The 17,134-nt window shown below is 43.1% G+C and overlaps 1 protein-coding gene across 1 annotated transcript; it reads right to left on the bottom strand.

Annotated features, from left to right (window-relative positions):
• Positions 1-1,137: 1,137 nt before the first annotated feature.
• On the bottom strand, positions 1,138-7,850 carry LOC123349336 (CD209 antigen-like protein A). Its single transcript, XM_044987327.1, has 5 exons — positions 7,685-7,850; positions 6,253-6,368; positions 5,641-5,795; positions 2,508-2,617; positions 1,138-1,291 (listed from the first exon to the last, which is right to left on the bottom strand). Exons 2-5 carry the CDS (start codon positions 6,305-6,307, stop codon positions 1,138-1,140), a joined length of 474 nt encoding a protein of 157 aa, XP_044843262.1. The 5' UTR covers positions 6,308-6,368; positions 7,685-7,850.
• Between the last annotated feature and the right edge of the window lie 9,284 nt (positions 7,851-17,134).

Here is a 17,134-nt window from a genome sequence, read left to right as displayed (position 1 = left end):
AATCATTTTTGTTGCCTTCTGCTGGACTCTTTCCAATTTCTCCACGTCCTTCTTGCAGTGTCATTGTTAGCTCATTTCACAGAATCCATGTCCTACAATAGTTTTATTTTTGTTAATGCTGTTTAAAACATTTCCCCACAATTTTCCTCACAGTTTCGTGCCATTGTATTATGTGATTTTTTGCACATTTGAAATCCTTATTTAGTCTCATGAAATTGGGTGCAGTGATTATTCTTTTATTTAATTTTATTTATTTATTTATTTTGCCTTTGCAAATGCAAAAATCCATTTTAATAGGAAAGGGCAAGTACACAACTTTTCAAAAAGCGGTGACAGGCCATCTATGAAACTATGCAGTTTGAATATTCTTGGATGAGACAGAAGCTTATTAACTAGATATAATTTATATACTATCATGAGCTTTTTGAAGGGGCCCAACCCCCCAGTATCAGGGAGTGCATACACACACATTCTTTCTTCAGACTAAGTTCTAGAGCAGGGGTAGGCAACCTATGGCATGCATGCCGAAGGCGGCATGCAAGCTGATTTTCAGTGGCACTCACACGGGGGCTCCGCATTTAAATTAATTTTAAATGAAGCTTCTTAAACATTTAAAAACCTTATTTACTTTACATACAACAATAGTTTAGTTATATATTATAGACTTATAGAAAGAGACCTTCTAAAAATGTTAAAATGTATTACTGGCACACGAAATCTTAAATTAGAGTGACTAAATGAAGACTCGGCACACCACTTCTGAAAGGTTGCCCAGCCCTGTTCTAGAGTATGCAGGGGGCTCAGGTGTTCATTCGGTCATGTACATTGGTATCCAACCATGTGCTCTGCTACCCACGGTGGACATCAACAGATGCAGGCCTTATAGGGTGCACCATAAGACCGCTCCTAGTCTTGTCCTAACAAGGATCACTTCTCTTTTTAATGTGTAGCCAAAACATTGCTGAAGTGACCTGTGCTCTCTGGGCACTGCACACACAGGCACGTGAGTGAATATGAGCAGTTAATGTAATGGGCAGAGGAAATTTTTTTTTTCAATTCAGTCCCTGATAAGCACTCAGGCCTGCATGCATAATGGAATGTGTCTGTCATGGGAAAAGCAGTGGTGTCAAGGGAATTTCAGTCCTGCAGGCGTTCAAATAGGGCTGGAAATTCCATGGTGTTTTTCTCACAGACCCATTTGTTGGGATTGAAGCACTTCTCAGCCTGAATACCAGTCACATGGAAAACTGCACAGGTGGAGTTACTGCTGCTGCCCTCTTTCATATGAAACCTAAGGGAGGAAAAAATAGAACTGTAAAACAAAGACTGAGGTACTGCCCTGTCTCTGAGAAGCAAACAAAAATTCTCCAAGTTGCCACCAGCATCTGGGACAAGCTGTATTGGGATGGTTGTATTATTGGGACATCTACCAGGCAAACTGACTTAGTTTAATGATTAAAGTGAATTATAGTGACTGGTGCTTAGTTGGGACAGTGTTAGCATAATTGTTAATACTCAGTGTTGCCATCCCCAAGCACACAGATATCATGAACCACAATCATGAGATATTTTAAAAGCATAATACATCTTGTGTTCTTTTATTTGTTGGATGGTTTTGAGTCTATTCAGTATTGGTGCAGCTGTGTCAGTCCCAGGATATTAGAAAGACAAGGTGGGTTAGGTAATATCTTTTATTGGACCAACTTCTATTGATGAGAAAGACATGCTTTCAAGCCTGCACAGAGTAATTCTTCTTTGAAAATATTACCTCTGTGAATCTTAAGGACTCAAGGTTTTTTCTGAAACCATAAGGGGCTTAAAAATGACTTGGGGCTTTTTATAAAAAACACACACACATAAACACCAGATATTGTGATATTTGTGCTTCATGAAATAGTACAGTTCTTACTTGGCAAAATCCCCACTGACGTCAATGGTGATTTTGCTTGAAGAGGAACTGACTAAAGATGGGAAAGCAAGATTTGGCCTATCATAAATACTATTAAATTCAGTTAAATATTTAGTTCTTGGAAGAACATAGTTTATACCAACTTATGGGAAAATTCCACTGGCAGTAAGATGTATTTACAACAGATATTTTGAACTACTTTACATAGTATTTAATTGATGTTACAAAATCATCTTTGACTGAGCCTTTCCTCTATAACAAGAAAGATTCAACACTATCTTCTCTGCCTTTCTTCTCCAGGCACAGACTCAGGTGGTTGCTAGTGAAGTAAGGACCCAGGCCTCGAGAGACAGGTCCTATGGTTTGAGAGGAAGGATGGCCCAGTGGTTGAGATGCCAACCTGGCATTTGGAAGACCTGGAGTCAATTAGCCTTTTTGCCACAGGCTTCCTGTGTGACCTTGGACAAGTTACTTATTCTCTTTGCTTCAGTTCCCCAGCTGTAACATGGGGCCATATAAATACTTTAGACAGTAGCTGCATAAACATGACAATTGATTTTCTTTTTAACACTTTTCTAATAGTAAAAAGAAAACATACATTTTTGGTAGTAATACATCTCCAGTCACCCACATCCATCTATTGTTCTCCTTAGTGAGTCCAAGCCAGCTGTAGCCACGTGCTTTCGTCAGCATGGTTGTTATAAAGTTCTGGAGAAGATACAATGCAAGCCCTGTACCATGTATACTTATGGCACTATACAAATACATCATGACAATAACAGTAATAAAGAAACAGGGTGTCAGGGCAATATGGGAGTGTGAATGAAGTTGTTCAAGGAGGGGAAAGTCTCTGGCGTATGTGTAGCTATGAAACTGTGATACCTTTGTTTTCTATGTTAACAGTTCTGAAGTTTTCTGCTTGTATGCAGAGACAGCTCCTATCTTGTTCTCAGAATTGTTTTAGATTGTTAAAGAGAAACCCACAATCTACTCTGTCATGGAGATTTTACTTTGCTTCATTCTTATTGTTTTCCATAACCTAAAATAAAAGTCACTCCAAATTAAAGTATAGAGTTGCAGTTTGTGCATAAAAATATAGCACAGCCATCATAGCAGGGACATTTTTATGTGGCCTGGTCTACACTACGTGTTTAAACCGAATTTAGCAGCGTTAAACCGATTTAACCCTGCATCTGTCCACACAATGAGGCCCTTTATATTGATATAAAGGGCTCTTTAAACCGATTTCTGTACTCCTCCCTGACGAGAGGAGTAGCACTGAAATCGGTATTGCCCTGTTGGATTAGGGTTAGTGTGGCCGCAAATCGACGGTATTGGCCTCCGGGCGGTATCCCACAGTGCACCATTGTGACCGCTCTGGAAAGCAATCTGAACTCGGATGCACTGGCCAGGTAGACAGGAAAAACCCTGCGAACTTTTGAATTTCATTTCCTGTTTGCCCAGCGTGGAGCTCTGATCAGCACGGGTGGCAATGCAGTCCCAAATCCAAAAAGAGCTCTAGCATGGACCGTATGGGAGATACTGGATCTGATCGCTGTATGGGGAGACAAATCTGTTCTATCAGAGCTCCGTTACAGAAGACGAAATGACAAAGCATTTGAAAAAATCTCCAGGCTATGATAGACAGAGGCCACAGCAGGGACTCAGCACAGTGCTGCGTGAGAAGCATAACGGAAAGCCAAAGAATCAAATGGACACTCATGGAGGGAGGGAGGGGGTACTGAGGACTCCAGCTATCCCACAGTCCCTGCAGTCTCCGAAAAGCATTTGCATTCTTGGCTGAACTCCAAATGCCTGAAGTGTCAAAAACATTTTCCCGGGTGTTTCAGGGTGTATGTCGTCAATTTACACCCTTCCCCCCCATGAAAGAAAAGGGAAAAAAATCGTTTCTCGCCTTTTTTCAATGTCACCCTATGTCTACTGCATGCTGCTCGTAGACGGGGTGCTGCAGCACTGAACACCAGCTTCCCCTTCCCGGTGGCAGACGGTACAATATGACTGCTATCCATCATCATCATCAGCCCGTGATTGCTCCTGGCTGGCTTTGGTAAAAATAGGAATGACTCCCGGTCATTCCCGGCAGATGGTACAAAAGGCTTGGTAACCGTCCTCATCATTGCAGCTGGAGGCTGAGCTCCATCAGTCCCCCCTTTCATGTCTAAAGAAAAGATTCTGTACTGCCTGGACTATCATAGCAGCGGGAGGCTGCGCTCCTCCCCCCCCCGACCCTTTAATGTCCTGCCTGGACTATCATAGCAGCTGGAAGCTGCCTCCCCCTCATTTTATCTCACTAAAAGTCAGTGTTTCTTATTCCTGCATTCTTTATTACTTCATCACACAAATGGGGGGACACTGCCACGGTAGCCCAGGAGAGTTGGGGGAGGAGGAAAGCAACGGGTGGGGTTGTTGCAGGGCACCCCCTAGAATGGTATGCAGCTCATCATTTCTGCGGGATCTCTGGGGCTCTGACACGGAGCGGCTGTGCTCTCTGGTTCTCTAGTACACTTGCCCCATATTCTAGGCAGGACTGACTCTATTTTTAGACAAAACATAAAGAAGGGAATGACCCAGGGAGTCATTCCCATTTCCGTCCATGAGCCCCCGGCCGACCTCAGCAAGGCCAGCCAGGAGCACCCATGACAGTAGCAGATGGTACAAAAGGATTGATAACCATCATCGCCAATTTCCAAATGCAAATGGTGCAAAATGACTGATAACCATCATCTCATCGCCAATTTACAATGGCAGACGGTGCAATGGGGACGGTAATCGTTTCTGCTATGAATGCTGCTGTGTAGCACTGCAGTACTGCCTCTGTCAGCAGCATCCAGTACACATACGGTGACAGTGACAAAAGGCAAAACAGGCTCCATGGTTGCCATGCTATGGCGTCTGCCAGGGCAATCCAGGTGAAAAAGGGCGCAAAATGATTGTCTGCCGTTGCTTTCATGGAGGAAGGATTGAGTGACAACATTTACCCAGAATCACCCGTGACACTGTTTTTGGGATCTCAACCCAGAATTCCAATGGGCGGGGGAGAATGTGGGAACTGTGGGATAGCTACCCACAGTGCAACGCTCCGGAAATCGACGCTAGCCTCGGTACATGGACGCATACCGCCGAATTACTGTGCTTAGTGTGGCCGCGTGCACTCGACTTTATACAATCTGTTTTAAAAAAACAGTTTATGTAAAATTGGAATAATCCCGTAGTGTAGACATACCCTGGAAGTGGAGAAGGGTTTGGACTGGAGGGAGAGAGGAGATACTTCTAAAAGGAAATAAGTTTTAACTGACTCTTGGTCTGTAGTCTTGTTTTTACATCTTATGAAAAAAGATGGTCCCTCCATCAGAGTGGTAACACTGAGCTGGGGCATTGGTACAGTACTGACTCAGTACTACCACTTATTGCCAACAACAAATCCATGGGCACCCAGTTTCCCATCCAAGTGCTAACCCATCATAACCTCATCCAGTTTATAAGAGCTGACAAGAGCATAGCTAAGTGATATAACACACCTGAACATGATGTCTTAATGCACAAGGGCAGATAGATAGTGGTCTAATGCACTTCTTGTTCTGCAAGTTAATAAACTGAGGGAAAAGCGATTTTCAGGGATTTGTCTTGGACATCGAAGGAACCCCTTCACCCTGATAAATACATATTGCTGACTTCACTCCGTTAGAAGTGTGAACCAGTTGTTTCCTCACCTTCTCCTCCTCGCTGTCAATCACAGCCAGGCTAGCTGTCTGGGAGCTGCAGTACTTCTCACTATCACTCCAGGTTTTCTTCTTCTCAGAGAAGTAGTAGCATTTCCTCTCATGCAGAACCCAGCTGAATGGACAGTACTCACATGGGGCATGTTCTACAGAGTAAAGAAAGAGATCAACAGAGCCTCTCATGGCGACATCTCGCCCTCCTATCATTCCATCCCTTTGTTTATCCTCTTCTAAACTGTTTCTCTCTTTAGTACACCGTTCTTGCCTCCAGGGCAGTAATGATTATACACTTTTTCTGAGACTGTAAACTCTTCAGATCTGGGACTTTCCACCTCAATTTGTACAGCACATAGCTCATTGGGGCCCAATTCCAATTTGGCATCGGGACACTACCATAAGATAAATAACTATGATAAAAGAGAGTGTGACTCAAGAAGGGGGAAGGATAGCTCAGTGGTTTGAGCATTGACCTGCTAAACCCAGAGTTGTGAGTTCAACCCTTGAGGGGGCCATTTGGGGATTGGTCCTGCTTTGAGCAGGGGGTTGGACTAGATGATCTCTTGAGGTCCCTTCCAACCCTAATATTCTATGATAAATGGTTACCTGCTTTCCTGCTCTCTTCCTTTCCACACAGGTTTTCTTTTAATTTGGTCAGCATTATTGAAGCATTTACATGGAGTTCTTTGGATGAATTTGGGCATTATCAGGACAGCTGAAATCTGATTGTAGGGGAAAAAATACATGGAAAATGTACTTTCCTGTCTGTATTACAGGCAGAGCACACAGAATAGCTATAGTTAAGGATGCAGATCTCTTCATTCTAAAGTGTTATTTTCAGATGCTTATAACTGTCATTTTTATTTGGGGGGGGGGATGAAAATATGTACATTTCTTCTTAGCTTGGGATCTTTTTTTCCCTTTCTGATTTTGAAAGTTTCAGGAAAAGTGTTTCAGCTTCCTTCAAAATGAAGAGAAGGATTAAAAAATATAATGGGGAAAGTGCATTTTTAAGTGAGACCTTTTTAGAGCAGCTCATATACCTCAGCATGAGGCAGTAGGAACCTGAAAGAAAATTTAGGATATTCCCTAGAGAAAAAATGTGCATTGAATGAGACAGGAATTGTGTGGGAAATATGTGATAAAGTAATTATAGACTTATTATAATGCATACATACAAGGAGGCAGAGTTAAGACTAACCTTCTTTTAATGAAAATTTTCTATTTTTTCCCCAAAATATCCAAACACATTCCATCATGTGGTAGTGATGCATACTGAATGAAACCGGAGTTCAGGGGAGAAAAACAGAACAGTCATGACTGTTAAAGACTAGCATCATGTCTACACACCAGAGGGCAGAATTAAAGTTGTGATGGCAACCTTAAGCATACCCAGCTTTGGGGTGTTTTGGATTGCCATCTTAACGTTCTTTTACATGTCTTCTCCCGTTGAATCTGTTGCACACAAATGGCTAAATTCAAAGTTGGTGCTGAATGAAACAACAGTTTTGAATTTACAGTAGGGCTCACAAGAAGTGGCAGACCATCTAGAGAGGTGTGTAACATAACAGTTCATGTAGGGGACTAGCATGGAGACTAACACAGTAGGGCTTCTCTCCAGATTGGTAAGGGCTCACTGCCATACCCACAGTCTTTTTTATGCAGCTTTATTATCCAAATGTAACCCAGAATTTGATATTCCTGCACGTTAGCCCAGAACTTGACAGTACTGCAAGTCAGCCATTTTGTGTGTTCAGCCACTGCTAGCTGAAACCCAAACATCACACAGCTAGGAATAATTTGTAGGACCCTGAGAGGCAAGGTGGTGCAGCTGTATGTTTTGGTGCAGCTGTATGTTTGCAGTTCCACTAATCAGAATGGGAGGATGGAACAAGGAGTTAATGTACTGTGAAAATAGAAGATTTATTCCTGACAGTGCCTGGAGAGAAACAGTTAAGTTACCACTGCTTTGGGTTCTGAAAATCCTGCATAACACAAGCGTAGGTCAAATCAACAGAAACACAGTTTTGAAACTCACCTTGTTATTTCCTCTTTTAGTTCTCAGGTTTCTTCTGCCTACCCTGCCAGGGGACTCTAGCAGTCCTGCTGCTTGGGTTTCCCTGCTTCCACTCCCAGCGCCTCCTGTTCCCAGGGAGCAGGCAGTGAGAGCCACATCTACTCTCTACCCCTTTCCTGACTGGTTCCTAGCCTGACTCATCTAGACTGTCTCTCACCAAGCCCAAGTGCCCTCTTTTAGAGATCAACTGGGGGTCAACTGACCAGCACAGGTGCACTGGCCTTGCTCCCTTTTAAAGGGCCATTGTCACTATGTGACAGTCTAAGGAGAGCACACCTTGATGGAAAGGAGCATGGTTAATAAGGACACATTTAGAGCTGATATAAGAAGGTATTTTACTACTAGTATTATAAAATGAATAATGGGATGTGGCTATTTAGTGCACCAGTTTGTTAGTGTTAATATTATTACATTAAAACAAAAAAATTAGTTAGGTTACTAAACTTCATTTAGGTTGCAAAAGCAAGCACTTGAATGTTAGGAAATGCCAGATTTAAGGTTGCCTATGCAATCCCCATTCTGCCTCCTTGTATGTCCATCCTAGGCACTGAATGAGGCAGGGATTCTGTGGGAAAAGGCTGTGATCATGTAATTAAAGACTGTAACATAATACATATGCACAAAGGAGAAGAATTAAGATTTCACAAGCAACTTTAAATCTGGCACTTCCCAACTTTTAAGTGCTTGGCTTTGCAACCTCAATAACTTTCTTATACTGTCATTTTGTTATAGGTAGATTCCTATTTTTATTAAAGAAAAAGTTAAAAACAAACTTTAGTATATGCCACTGTAGAAACCCCTCCTCCTATATGCACCTCAAGATTTTAGCAACAAATACAGACTGCTAGCACTTGAGCTACAGGAATAGCTACATTAATTGGTAGCAGAAGGTGTGAGACTAGAACCATGTGCTGGGTTTGTGGTGTAAATGAGAGAAGTCTAGCTTGTGGTGCTCTTCTTCTCACTCCACTCCACAAGTTGGGAGAGCTCCTCTGTGGTGCCCCAAGAGGGTAGGATGGACAACTGGGAGTGAAGAGCCTGACTTTGCCTCTTTTACTGCCCTGGCAGATCCCATGCATTCCTGGGAGCAGTGTGTTGTTGCTGCTATGACAGTGGGGGCCCAGTTCTTTACCCTGTTCGTGTTCAGTCATTGTTTGAGTACAATGCCAAAATTCTCCTGAGGAACAAAAATGAGGGGAGGAAAATGGCTACCGAATTCCAAAGCCCTGCTGCAAACAATGGAGGTCCGACAGCTGCTCAAAGAAAGCTTGCCAGAATTTTTTATAATGGAAAGTGTTAGGGATCGCTACCAAATCCATCTCTAAAGTCTGTTTAGTACCAGATTCCCACCATGACATAAACAATGACTGAAATGACCATATGTCCTTCACTACTGAACCGAGTCTGTGGTTTTCTTCGGCAGTTTGACTGAGGCCCGCTGTGTCAGCTATCTGTGCAGAGCTGGTGCAACAGACAGAACACAAGTGCAGAAAACCAGGGGCACTGGAACAGGGGGGCCAGGGGGCAATGGCCACATCCCTTTTAAAAGTGGGAGGGGTATACCCTCCCACTTTTTACAGGCCATAAGGGTGAGTGACAGCTGGGGGAGGGCGTGGAGAAAAGTGAGCGGGGTGCAGGGTCTTGTGGGGAAGAGGTGGTAAAGGACTGGGGCCTTGGGAGAACAGATGACATGGGGGCAGGGTCTCAGGGGAAGGGGTGGTGTGAGGACAGGAGCTTATGGAGAAGGGGTGGTATGAGGGTGGGCCTCAGGAGCGTGAGGGAGGGGACTCAGAGAGAAGGGGCAGCATGAGAGCTTGGGGAGAAGGGGCAGTGCAAGGGGCAGGAGGGGAGGGGAACAGGGGCAGCATGGGGTGGCGGCACCACAGTTGGGGTGCTGGTGGCCCTCCCCAATTTTAGGGAGCTTCCATCGCCCCTGCAGCCAACAACTGACAACACGTATGAGTTAAAAATATTGGTAGAGGAGGATGGAAAAAAAGAACTAAAAGTTACTACTGGTGATGGCTTACAGAAAATAATTACCAGGAATTAATTAAATCCACACCCTAAGCAAGACTCAGCTTTACCCAATACAGACTCAGCAGCAACATTTATTTCACCCCTTTATAAGCTATTGAAAGCAAAGATAATTAATTAGAACAAATTCTGTGGAATTAATAACAACCTATGGAACTTAATTCATATTCTTTGAAGCTGGCTGTTCTTTGGGAAGTAGCAGACCAAACTCTTCCTCTTTGTTAAGAATAGACTTGCTATAAATCTTACCCAGTCACCAAGTTAAGGTATTTTAAGGGACACCTCAAAGTGATACAAAAACTTTATTACAAATGTAACCCTTCTGCCAATGGCGTCGGCAGCAAAAAGGTCCTTCTTTCTAGGGGATTCTCTAGAATTTGCTTCACTTGGGGTCAATCCCCCACCCAGTATATGGGAATGAATCAACACTTCTGGCACCTTTGGTAGGCAAATCAGTACCCATTTGCAAGCACATTCAACAGAGGTTTAATCTTTATTGGGGAAAAGAAAGGGACAGAACAGAGTGAACTACCTCCTAAGGATGCACGATTTACCATCCCGAACAATTGGACCCTGAGTGGCTGATGCAGGTTTCTATCTCCCAGCACTGCCCCTCCCCCCAGCAGTGGATCCCCAACTTCCCTGCTCATAGTTTGTGGTTCCAGGAGTTCCAGCAAAATCAGGGGCACTGTTTCTTAGGAAGCTCTGGGCTCTAGCACTTCTCCTGCTAGAATTATTTCAGCAGCAAGAACAGGGAGGCATCACCAGAGTCTTTAGGTCAGTGTAGACGGATGCTGTAAATTCCTCTGCTCCCACCATAGTCCACACAACTGTTCACAATTTGTTGCTCTCCTCCTGGAGGCTATAGGTGGGCTCAACTACTACTTTGCATAGCTCACTGGTGGCCAGGTGACTGGAACTGCTGCTGGGCTCTGTCCTCTGCTTACCACTACTACTAAGCTATGACCACATAAGGCAATTGCAACTGTCAGCTCTTTTAGATACAAGGGGAGCCCCAAAGTCTCTAATTGCAAAAATTTATGCATGCCCTGCAAATAAACCACAAATGTACAATTTCTCTTTTCTTGAAAGAGAGGACTGTCTAGGGCCTCTTATCCAACCTCGGCAACCATCAGTAGTTATCAGGGTGACCCTGAACCCAGTCATTGTTCAGGCCTTGCCTAGGTGCTTCCCAACAGGATGCTCTCTAAAATATTGTCTCCAAGTACAAAATTTAGCTAAATAATACCCCAGTGTCCCCAAACTATCCGCAATTAATATGTAAATGGGGTACTGCATCATTCAGTTGACTCTCCTTGCTTTCCAGCAGATACAAGCAAAGGACATAGTTGAGGTTTAATTGAGATACCTACTTCACTCAGTCAACTCCCCTTGCCTCCAGCAGATGCCAGCAGAGAGCTCACTCAGTTACCTCCATTCTCTCATAGGCATCAGGGCACAGGCCTTACACAAAGCCACATTACTACTAGTGACAATGCTGGGGAGTTGAAAGGTAATTTTAACACAATTGGATGATATAGAATCTCCTACTATAATGGCCCGGGAAAGTACATTTCCAGGATAGAACAAATAAACCATAGGATAAAATGAATCCAACAGGGTGGGCTTGATTCTGCACAGTACAAATGAGTGTTGTGCACAAAGGTAAAAGATGATGGGCAAGGAGTGAAGAGGAACCAAATCTATCATTAACGGGAGGGCTGCTGGGTAGTCACCAAATTATTTCTGCCTAACAGCAGGAGTTAAGCCTAAGAAGAACACACAGATAGACACCCAAATAGCACATATGGACTATACTAGAGCCTTGTCTACTCATATACACCCATTCTTCACCTGCCCATAATCCATCTTTCTTTTACCCAGCACTTTCGTGAAAAATATGTGTGGACACAGGGGGCTGAGACTTATTACCCCTCAGTGCTGGAAGACTATTCTTACACCAGCAGTAAAGAGTCTTGTGGCACCTTATAGACTAACAGACGTATTAGAGCATGAGCTTTCATGGGTGAATACCCACTTTGTCGGATGCATCCAACGAAGTGGGTATTCACCCACAAAAGCTCATGCTCTAGTACGTCTGTTAGTCTATAAGGTGCCACAGGACTCTTTGCTGCTTTTACAGATCCAGACTAACATGGCTACCCCTCTGATACTATTCTTACACCTTAACCTTACTTTGTGCCAACAGGTCATATTTGGGATACACAAGAGAGATCTAAATATCCTTTAGTTCCATAGGATGTAGAGTTACAATCTTGCACACCCTGCTGCATCGTGCAGCACAAAAACTTATAGAATCATGGGCTGGGTGTTATTCTGACAGTGATGGCACTTACCCTGCATAGACAAGAAGATCAATGCATGCAGCAGACTCAGTGCAATAATTCCCAGGACTAGAGTAACATAGAGCCAGCCTGAACACTGAGAGCCAGGGCCTGCAAATAATAAAGAAATGGTTGGATTTTAATAGAAAGAAGCTGCTGCCATACAGATGCCGTGTTGCCATGGGAGAGAACAGAAAGCACCACACAGATGCCAGCTTTCTGAACAGAGACCCTGGGATACACAAGACAGACCTAAGGATCCTTTGGAGGTCTTTCCTCCTGCATGGTCCACAGGGCCTCAGAAGGAAAAAACCCCTTGGAGAGAATGTCCAGCTGAAATGCTGTGGCTGAGATTTTCAAGGCTGACACGGGGATTTAGCCATGTAACTCACTTTTTAAAAATGGGAGTTGCCTGGGTATATCTACTAGTTGGCTTTGAAAGTCTCTGCCTGTGATCCCAACCCCACAGAGTTTCCTTGGACATTTCCCTGCTTCGCTGGGATTTTTTCCTGGGACTGTGTGACAAGCAGTAAAGACATGTTGGGGTCCTCATAATCCTCATGCATACCCAGCCCAGTTTCTTTAATAAAAAGAGTTGCTCTCAGACTGGTTTCTGGAAGAGGAGTGCTCCAGGAGAGGCTAGGACCCAGGGGAATTCCTTGGGATTTGAGACAGGATACCAGGATCCCTTTGGAGCCTGAGTCTCCAACAGCAGTCATGCTGCAGTATGAAGAAAGGTGCTTATAAAGAGTATCCAGCCTCCAGGGGGGAAAGGCTGCTAGAATGAATCTGTCTTCATTTCCCCCAGAAAGTTTGAGGGGTCTAGGCCCTAGGCTAGGAGCCTGCAGTGGGTTGTGCTGGGGCACAGAAGCCAGGGCCTAGCCTCATAGTGGCTGACCGGGGATAAAATGAATAACATAAATCTATATTTTATTCTAATAAATAATCCTCATTTAGTCTCATATGCTCGTCTCTGGGATAGATAAATTTTACTCAAAGCTCCTTCACCTTGTAGAAGCAGTCAGAAAGCTAAACATTTTCTCAGTGAAATACTCATCTACAATGGGATCCCACACCATCTGGAAACTGCTTGTATTTGCAGTTAAAATTATACTATGTGAAGATAATTACAAAACAGCAATCCTGCAGCCTTAACTCATGCTAAGCTCATGAACTTGGGTTGTGCAATGGAGCCTTCAACAGTGACGGAATCCGCCCCCGCCCAGTTTGCAGAGCAGTAGCAGAGCTACTTTGTGGTTGTTACTGCAGCCTCAGGTGGGTCTGCAGTAGCCCCTGTAGACACAGATACTTACACACATGAATAGTGAGTGTGAGAGGGAGATCTATGGCTGTGTGACTTCACCAGCCCTGTCTCCACAACCACTCCAAAACCTTCTTCCACTCTGATACCCCCATGAAGTTGCGCTCCATGCTCCACTAGGTGCAGACACTTTACACACTTTCTCAGACTCCTACCCACACTGCCCTGTGGCACTGGATACATTTTGCCATGTTTCAGGGCCATCTGTGCATGCAAAGATGGGTCAGGATTTCCCCTTGTGTAAAGACTTCAAGATCTGCCCTAGATGAAATGAAGTTGAACTAAATGTATATCTCTGCAGAGTTACCAGATGGGGAAGTCTCTGATGGGCTATCCAAGTTCTGAGGCCTTTTCAGGACTGCATATGTGTTCCTGTCTCCTGAAAGAAGAAAGAATGCTGATTTTAATTATTTAAAAAAGTTAGAAGCTGATTTGCGATACTCAAAGGGGACACTTGTGCCCCCATCTCCAATAATCTGGGACTACTCTTTTAGGAAACAATCTTGCCAGGCTCTGCTGATACCATCTGGATTTATGGATCTGATACATTTACCCATGGTACATTTTCTGATCTATGAAAGTTGGTTTGCTATTATTCATTTTATCCCAGACACCCACAATGTGGCACAAAAGGGTTTTATAACCTTTAGTTTCACAAATGTACAGTCCCCAGCTCCAAACGAAAATGAAAAAAAATATGACTAAGTTTTTCATAAATAAGAGTGATGTTAGGCTTTTAAAACTGTATTTATGCACCTCAACAACAGTGGCACCAATTCAGATATTTCTTGGGGGGAATCGTTTTTGATCTGACCCCCGAATGCTCCCTCACCTCACCACACACATACACCCCCAAATGCCCTGCCAATCCCACATATACCCCAATAGCCATTCCCCAGACCCCACTTATCCTGACTGCACCCACACACACACCAGCAGCCCTGACATACATCGTGCTTGCTGCAGCCCCCAACATCTCAGCCCCACTGGCCACAGCTCCTAACATTTGCCACTCCCTGCCCCCCAACATCTCAGCCCCAATTCCCACCACCCCAATATCCCTCATTCACCCCCATCCCCTCACCCACCATTCTCAGAACCCTCCTGGCCACTCACCAGCAACCCCAGTTCAACGCTCCACTCCTGTCCTGGGCTGGTGCAGCAATCCTGATCCTGGCTGCCCATCCCACACAAAGACAGTGCTTAATTTGTAATGAAAGAGGAGCTGGGGTTCAAGCAATTAGATGCTAGAGTTCAAGCAATTTTTTTACTTTCATAACTGACACAGCAAGTCCAGAGATGCTGGGGCTATGAACTGCCAAGCCTAGAGGTGCCAGGGCTCAGCCTGGGTGAGCCCGAGCACAAATTAAGAACTGTACATGGCCCTTTGCCACTCAAGTTTGGCCCGGTCCTGAGATGGGGGCCCTAAAGACATGCACCAAGTACACACTGGTTGATCTGGGCCTGTAGATAGTAGCCTTTTTCTGGAACTTTGAGCAAGTGCAAGAACCTTGTAGTGTGGGGAACGTTCTCCAGTGACTGCTAATTGGTGCCACTGCTTAGAAAGTGACCTCGTTTTCAATAGTGCTAATCACTCAGTAGCTGTTGCTGAAGTCAATGGCAGCTGCAGGGAGCAGCTCTTTTGAAAATGAAGCCACTTATTTAGATGCTTAAATATGGAATTAGGCCTGGAATTTCCAAAAGAGCCTTTGTAAATTAAGTGTCCTTTTTCCACTGACATTTAATAGGAGTAGGGTGCCCAAATCCCATAGGCCACCCTGAAAACCCTATCTAGGGACCCTAACTTTACACTTCTATTTTTGAAAATCTTGTCCCATATATACAGTGACTATCACATTCTGAAAGATTTTGTTTAGTTTTTGAAATATCTTCAAGATGTTTTTGACTTGAATCTCTAGAGTTGTTTAACGATCTATCCTCTATGAGATCTAGGAGAAGGATATTGAAAGACCTTTTAACATTGTGCTATTATTAAATCCCCCTGGTTAAAAAGTTAATATTAAAAAGAAACAAACAGTTTTCTTCATTCAGTGCCTTCTTTGCAAAGACATCATCCACACCTTTAGCTGCCGTTAGTGTCTTTTTGGCTAGAAATATGGAGATGCAACACTGAATTTGAATACAATACTGGAGCTTAACAAACTAATCCAAAAGACTGGAGGTTGCTCTTGACTTCAGCTGTGATCTCAGATCAGAATGGCCATTATTGTCAGAAAAGTTGTTGTGTTTGTAATTTTTTAACCTTAGTTGAAAAGTGATTTTCAATCTGTTAACTAGAAATGCTGGGTAGCTCTATAGTTTTGGCTCCAAATGTATTGCTGCTACTTACCATAGTCTCATGTGTATCCGAAATTATTTAACTATGCAATACTTCTAATAACAAAATGAAAACCCCTTTCAACAAATCATGAAAGCTTTTTAATTTTTGCCTTTATAAAAAAATAGTATTAAGATGTTCTTTACCTGAATCTGAAGTTGGAGACTCTCTTGCCTTTGGTAAAATCTTTAAGTCTACGTATATAGTCTTGTTCGCCATTTTTGATTAGTCTCTTCTGAGTTTTGAAAGCAAACTGGTTTCATGGGGTTGAGGAATGTATCTATGCTGCGCCTGCCTACCCCCACCCCACTTACTGCTATAGCTCTAGAGAAGGGTCATTCTTTTAAACAGAAGGAAACTGTCTTACATCTTTCATATGTGGCTTCATAGAGTCTAGCTAGTCATTCTATTTAATTTTTGATTTCATGCATTAGCAAGTTCTTATGAAAAGAAGTATACAACTCACAAACAAACCAAAATCAATCAACTGATCAAACATTTATGATATCTAGCTTTCCAATATATGCCAGATTTGAAGCCCCCTTCTTGAATTCCTCAGATCAAAACCAACCTGCCTGACATTTCTCACTCACAATCTCTGGCCACAAAGAGTGGTTGGGTTTTTGAGAGTGTACAAATTTTCACATGAATCAAAAGGTTTTAGAGAGACAAGCTGAATCCTAAACCCCATTAAAGTGAATGGGAGTTTTCCCCTTAACTTCATTGGGGCCAGGATTTCACTTGTGGAATTTACAATACTGAGATTTATCACGTTCTGAAAGATTTTGTTTAGTTTTTGAGATTTATCACATTCTGAAAGATTTTGTTTAGTTTTTGAAATATCTTCAAGATGTTTTTGACTTGAATCTCTAGAGTTGTTTAACGATCTATCCTCCATGAGATCTAGGGCTCTGGGGTATTTTAGGGGAGATCTGATACTTAATTTTGGAGTAAAGGCTCTTATTCTGAACTCCTTTATGGAATTTCTAAGATCTTACCATTTTTATAACCACCTGCTACTATTCACTCCTACTGAGGATTTTTACACAGAAGGAAAGAGGGCAAAGAGTTGAGAGAGAACAAGGGTGCACACCAGGAATTCAGAACCCTGGCCAGAATCTCATTTAGGTCTCTGACAAGTTCCTCTATATCTTTCTGGGTTATCAATGTTATCCAAAAAAACAGGTGACAACAGGTTTGATGGGCAAGAAAATATTTTCACAAAGACAATTTTCAAAGTAGAACTGCATTTTAAAGGAATTTTAGTCAGTGGGTTAATATTGACAATATTAAGTGATAATTTCTGAATTCTTATTTGCTTACATTATAGTTCTTTTGCAAAACAGTTTAAGGAGGGGACTATTCAGAAAGTG

Source organism: Mauremys mutica, chromosome 1, assembly GCF_020497125.1.
Source record: "Mauremys mutica isolate MM-2020 ecotype Southern chromosome 1, ASM2049712v1, whole genome shotgun sequence".
Taxonomy (NCBI): Eukaryota; Metazoa; Chordata; order Testudines; family Geoemydidae; genus Mauremys; species Mauremys mutica.
Note: the sequence above shows the minus strand (reverse complement) of the source record. Positions and strands in the feature narration are given on the sequence as shown.

Bases quoted from the DNA above. Each gene is read 5' to 3' on its own strand.
- LOC123349336 (XM_044987327.1), bottom strand. From the start codon at position 6,307: ATGCTGACCAAATTAAAAGAAAACCTGTGTGGAAAGGAAGAGAGCAGG. The intron at 5,796-6,252 runs GTAACCATTTAT...TTTACTCTGTAG, and splicing joins GGAAGAGAGCAGGAAAGCAG to AACATGCCCCATGTGAGTAC. The intron at 2,618-5,640 runs GTGAGGAAACAA...TATCTTCTCCAG, and splicing joins TTGACAGCGAGGAGGAGAAG to AACTTTATAACAACCATGCT.